The sequence below is a fragment of the Pholis gunnellus genome (assembly GCF_910591455.1).
Source record: "Pholis gunnellus genome assembly, chromosome: 18".
Taxonomy (NCBI): Eukaryota; Metazoa; Chordata; class Actinopteri; order Perciformes; family Pholidae; genus Pholis; species Pholis gunnellus.
In genome coordinates this window covers 17729940-17736428 of record NC_136545.1, presented here as the reverse complement: position 1 = coordinate 17736428, position 6489 = coordinate 17729940, and the positions used below count along the sequence as shown (strand labels likewise).

The 6489-nt window shown below is 40.2% G+C and overlaps 1 protein-coding gene across 2 annotated transcripts; it reads right to left on the bottom strand.

The window, feature by feature from the left end:
- Positions 1-1152: 1152 nt before the first annotated feature.
- tor1 (torsin family 1) lies at positions 1153-5233 on the bottom strand. Of its 2 annotated transcripts, none has more exons than XM_079179642.1 (5): positions 4958-5233; positions 3505-3770; positions 3241-3416; positions 2673-2800; positions 1153-2545 (listed from the first exon to the last, which is right to left on the bottom strand). In XM_079179642.1, the coding sequence occupies exons 1-5, from the start codon at positions 5154-5156 to the stop codon at positions 2301-2303; spliced, it is 1014 nt and encodes a 337-aa protein (XP_079035768.1). In that variant the 5' UTR covers positions 5157-5233; the 3' UTR covers positions 1153-2300. The 2 variants fall into 2 exon arrangements, with proteins under 2 accessions (XP_079035768.1, XP_079035769.1); XM_079179643.1 differs by lacking the exon at positions 4958-5233 and adding an exon at positions 4364-4650.
- Between the last annotated feature and the right edge of the window lie 1256 nt (positions 5234-6489).

The window sequence follows — 6489 nt, the reverse complement described above, 5'->3', positions numbered from 1 at the left end:
GATCATGTTTGTCCATTTTCTTTGCTTGTGATGTACTCTATATATTATAAGACAGCAGTCAAGCTAGTTATTTGCCGCTAAAAACCGTCACACAGACCCTCGCTGATGACCTGATGTTTAAAATAGGAAGGCGGGGCTTATTGTGAAGAGCTTTCAGCGATCCTCACAAAGTTAAGGTAGCAGTGAATATTTAAAAACAGTGTGGACTAATCTAAAGTAATACCTGGGCAGTAGTGAATTGCTTTTGAAAGTAAAAAGCATACAATGTGAGCTATTGGGTAACATCACCAAGACAAAGGACAGCTCTAGTTGAGATGCTGTTGGATTGACTTGATTAAACATTGTTTGCCTCATGCACTCCCTCTCTGTTGTATTCCCTCATATTTTCTGTCAACAAAAGGACATTGGAAAAATGCCCAGCATACGATCATGCCCGTTTCAAGTAGATGTCAGTATTCTATAAGTGTTAATGTGATAATCTTCCAAAACATTTACTGGAATCTTATTTTCATAGAAAGTCACAGCTCACAAAGGGAGTAAAAACAGCACTTGTCTTCCTTCCTGTGTCATTGTGTGAACCACGCTGTGTTATTTGAGGGAGAAATAGGCAGGAAGCCACTTACAATAAGATTGTAGCTTCTAATACAGGACGTCTGAAGCAGCAGGATAAATCTCATCGATGGATCAAAACCAGATGAAAAGATTTTGTGACATTTGAAATTATGCAATGTTATGAATTAAAATGAATACAATTCAATGTGTAAGAGCGTTATATGTACAGTAAGCCTGAAAAAACTGCATTGTCCATCTGTCCTTATGCAAGCTATATTATAGTAAAGATACAGCTTGCATGAAAATAACCACAATTCAAAAATACAGAGAATATTGCGACGCTTCAAACTTGTGAGTTATTTTGTTGAGACTTAACTTTATAGTTACATTTACTACACTTACACATTTAAGCTTCATGCTTTTACTGCAGCCCGACCCTCCCTGGCAGAAGGACATGTCCTCCATGCGGCCTCTACCTCAAGATGTCACAACTGGTGCTTTCTCTTCTTTATTTCTACTTTTCTCAGAAACCAGCTCATTAAGGCGTAGCTGGTTTCTTCAGCCTGATGTGAAACATGCATCAGAAACAATGACAGCAAGAAAAGTTCATGTTTTATTTGTGATTTTTTTACAGCTGAGACGCTCGCTCGAAATACTAACAATGTATTTCACAGTCCACCTAAAGCTCCTTCCCCCTAGAAGCAATTGTACAGAAGACATGGAACACTTTTTTTTTTGTGGTTTCAAAACCTGACAACAAACTGTCAGACTGTTGAGAACCAACAGAACATTTCCTTTCAAACTACGTATGACTTCCTCCTCTTTAAAAACTAAATATAGCCGGGTAATTTGCTTTGAAAGAAACATTTTAGCTGAGATTTAAATCAAGGTAATTGGATACTCAACCACTCCGATATATACAATATCATTAACATTTTGTTTTCTTAACTGTCCACATTTAAGCATAAAAGAAAATAAATCAAGTCTGGGCCCAGAGTGTGTAAATAAAATCATATCTGTAAATATTTCACTATGGACACATAAATATCAATTACAGTGCACATTACTCATACATAACAGAATCCATTTGTAATGCATCACATAAATCAAATTAGACATTAAGTGTGGCTGCACTGTATAGAACACATAGCTTGCTGATGTTCGTTTCAATACGATACATAAACAGTTTTCTGTGTTCCGATAGTGACACCAAGGCCAGCGCTGACTGTCGACGAGCTCATGTGTACATACGTGTAAAATAACTCAGTAGATCTTAAAAAAGATTGTGAAATTAAAAAACGAATTAAGGCAGGTGTTTCCAGTAATCCATATATATGGAGTACACATTAAAAATAAAGAAAATGCACAACAGTGACATGCCATGGTTCTACTGACAGAGACACATCCTGTTCGTCATTAAGAAGCTCAGGAAACCAAAACCGCTTTTGAGACTCAAGCTGTCGCGCGACATGAAGTAGCCACCAAACCCGCCTACAAAGGATAGCATTCCAGTCTTATTACTTTTTCACTCCACCCGCCTCCCGCATTCAGTGTAAACGATATGCAACAATGGAGACGGCCCGACGAAATCCTCCACTTGGCCACAGGGTCAAACAGAGAAACCACCACAGAGACCTCCTCAGAGTTCAGTCGGCCTGACTCCCTCTCTTTAGTCTTTTGGCTGAGAGTGTTTTTCTTTTAAAAAAGTGCACATAGTGATCGAACGCAGCGTCCATCGGATGCCGACATTATGTGTAGTAGTCCAACTTGCTCGATATCGTCTTGCAGCCTTTGACAGAGAACACTCTCTCACTTTTGGGGAAATAGACTACATCCCTGGCCACCTGGTCTGCCACTTTCTTGTTCGGCCGAAGTCCTCTGGCTTTCATCTCGGCCATGACACACTGGACGACGTGCCGGTCCTCCAGAGGCAGGAAGGGGACGAAGAAGTCCACCAGGTTCTTGTCGATCAAATTTGTATGCCACAAGCCACCTATAGGAAGAGATTAACAGATACTTTAGTCGGACAAGAATCAATGCTTTTCATCAAATCTAGTTTCTGAACCATGACACCAAAGTATCCAGCAAAACAAGGAGGCATTCCTTTATTTCATACTCACTTTTCTTGTTGTTGAACACGGATAGAGAGAGCACTGTTTCCAGATCTTTTAGCTCGAGCTCTTCTCGATTTTGTCCTGCTTTCCAGAAATCTAACGCCTTCTCTATGATGCCCTCCCCTCCGGCATTGCTAGGAGGAAGATTAGAAACAGGGAACATATTACAATTTGCCTCCGATTGCAGCAGCAAAGGACTGTAGTTCTTTGTCCTCACCAAGTAAATATCAGAAACATTGAAATGTTTAAACACAAAAGTATTTATTCATGTCACTGCTCTGTTGAGTTTTTAGATCATAGAAATACGAGCTTTCAGCCCCAACGCACCAAACTGGAACCAAATACATCTCAAAGGCAAAACGTTTATCATTGTAGGATGTTCACGCACATACATGTTGCTGTTTAACAGAGAAACTTAAGAAAACTCAGTTTCATACCTACACTTCTCATGTTGTTGTTTTTCTTTCTTGCTATTATATATGCATCTATAAACAGACATGTGATACACTTCTGTTCCCTGGATTGATATCTTTCTATGGTTCAAATTAAATACTTTGACAGCTCAGAATGTTACCTGAGGAAGATGAAGATGGCTTTCCGATAAGAAACTCCATCCAGCTTCTCGTAGTAGTCCAAGTACGGCTTGATGCTGTCAATCAAGCCAGGATGCATCTTGTCCATCTCATCAAAGATGAACATGGATCGTGCACAGTTGCTGACGTTGCCTTTGATCCACTGCTGTAGCTGAGACTGAGGAGAAACAGTAGCATATTCATATAGAAGGCCAAACATAAGGATGTCACGTTTCAATTTAGAGTAACTGGATTCATCATCACACCTTGTAGGTATCAAAATGACTTAAATGTGGGAAGTGGAGTTCAGATGTGAACATATGAACGAAGCTGCTGTCCATTCCCTCTTTGTAAATGTTGTCAGCAATCATCTGGCTGACAAAGTTCTTCCCGGTGCCGGTCCATCCGTGCAGAGAGAGCACCAGGGGCTTCTTCGGGTTCTCGTTGCTCATGAATCCGGTCACAGCTTTCAGGATGATGCGTGACGCAATGTGCTGTCCGAACAGTTTGCTCTCCAGGTCGACCTCGAGACCTAGAGAGGGCACAGCACAAAGGCAACAAGGATTAGTGGCTGCGGACGCCTAAGAGTTCCCTAAGAAAACCTCATTGTTCTGCAGCAGGGTCTGACAGTCCACCCAGTGCAGTTCTGGTTCCCCCGGGCCTCCCTTCCCCTCCAGCACCGTGGTGTCGTTGTTGACAAGCATTGAGAATAACTAAGAAGAAAAAGCCAATCTTTTCGTTGATGCGCTTGTTTGCTTAAGTAGGTCATATAGAGGCATCTTTATTAAATTGAGACCAGTTAAAAGTTCCTCACAGTAACTTTAAATAAAGTACCACAGTACAGTACTTGAGTAAATACAGTACTTGAGTACACGTACTCCACCAATGGATGGAGGTGGCTGTTGTGTGAAAAGCCCTTTCACACTTTGTTTGTTGTTGAAAGGAGATGTCAAAATATTTTACTCAACCATTTAGGTTTCCGTTTAAACGGCGAAAAACGCTTCGAGCCACGAGACTTTCACTGTCGTAAATGTAAATAATTAACGTTACAGGTGTGGTTCCCTTTACCTAGTCGCGTTAAAGCAAACTATATGCGGAGTAATCTAATGTGCTGCACATTCTCACCCGTTTCATTGAAGGCGATCCATTTCGCATCGCAACTTTCGTGTAAAAAATTGTAGATCGACCGCCCCAGAGCTGCAGCGATACCGAAAGCCAACGTTGTTGTGACCGGCTCAAACGTGTGTACGAGCACACCGGCTGACAACAAAACATGGAGCAACAAATATAAGCGTTCCGCGTTCATCGTCGAAAGCAGCTAATTCCTGGAGTCGTTGTGGTTTGTTAAAAACGACTATAACACTACTACCGCGGGACAATCTGCGCTAAACCAGCTAACGTTAGTTAGCTTCTTTTATAACCGGGAACTTCCGTAAACGTCATAAACACGCGACAAACTCTGCTCAACACAACATAAGAAATGTTTGACAAGTTTGAATGGATAATAAAAGGAGAAAAAAGTATTACAATTGACTTCATACAAGTTTTTAGAATGTATGTAACCTACTTGTTTAGCTAACTTACGATGTAAGAGATTTGGCGACCGTTAAACCCACTAACTGACATTAACAGTTAACGGTTAACGGTTAGCTAACTTAACATCAACTAAGAGGGCATCACAAAATGTGGCAAATGTGTTATGGATAACCACGCGTTTACCTGTCCTGTTAAAGGAAATCCACTCGGGTCGACAGCACTCGTGGAAATAGTAGAAGATGTTCTGGTAGCTCGCTAAAAACCCGGTCAGAGCCGCAGCCATTCCAACCGCTATGCTGGTGCTAATGGGCTCGATCGCCTCCGTTGTGCCGGAGCAGACAAGCATCCACAGCAGTAGGACGTGTCTCGTCCTCGGATTCATTTCAATGGAATCACCGCTTCATCAAACTTTAAGTCAGGCAAAATGAAGAGGCAGTGTAACCGTTAGCGTGACAAATTGTTTGCCAAAGCGGACTCTGAGTCAACACAGTACAGACTGTTGGCAGTTGGAGGCGCTGTGGTTGCCAAGCACACAGGGAGCCAACGTGACGTCAGACTCCAAAGGTGACGTTCACCTGAGAATAAATTAAGGCCCACTTATCATCATACATTATCCAAGATTTCCTTTAAGCTCTTTTGCCGTCACATAAAAATGATTTTTTTTCATATAGGAATTGTAATAGTGCAGAAACACATTGGCTTAAGTGGGGATGGAATATTGCTCTTATAAGTGCATCTTAAAAGTTTAACAGTTATTTATTTGCATAGGCCATCCATAAAACTGATTTATTGGTTTGATGTTCAACCAGGTGCCTACAATATCTGGAAGTTGTGTTTCAATTATTTCTGAAAGTATCTGTTACTTTGATTTGTGAATATAAGTGAATATTATCAAAATCACACCTGCCAGTAGAGGGCAGTTGCACACTACAAAGAGGGGTTTGTATGTGGGCCAAATAAATGATGAAACTATACTTTAAGTCCCAAAAATATTCATATAGCAGAATAGCCCATTTCAGAATCATATGATATTATTGGATTATAGCACATCCGTTTCCTTTTGCAGCTACAGTGGAGTATAATAAGGTACAATATTTGCTAGTGGAGGTATGAAGTAGCATAACATGGAAATACTCAAGTAAAGTACAAATATGTAACGTGTACTTAGTGCGGTACTTAAGTAGGTACTAAGGCTGATGTAAATTAGAAGTTTTGAAGATTTTTGGTTGTATAGATATTTATCTACTTGGATTTGTAACTTGTTGTAACTTACTTTTATCCGAGAGTTCTGTATTTGCACTCTTTGTATCTGCACTCTTCCCACGTTGCATTGCTGCACAGCAATTTCCCTCAGGATGAATTAAGTTTTATGTTATCTTAACTTTTATTTCATACATTTGATTTAGCATATTCATCCTGAGGGGGACTTGAATGACCACCCAGGTTTCTGACTTTTGCTTGTGCCTGTTTTAGATTTTGTATATAGATAGGATACATGTTAGATTAAGGGCCTTTCTAAACCATATTTAAAATGTCCCTTACCGAAATAAACTAAATGAATAATAAGATGTATAGAATAAAACTTTTCACTTGTATTTAAAGATTTGTGGTGTGGTTTGGTGGCAACCGGCTTGTACGGCTACTTCTGTTATGATGCTGTGATTTAAAACAACAAACATACATATGAATACAGATCATTTTGCACAAGCACATCA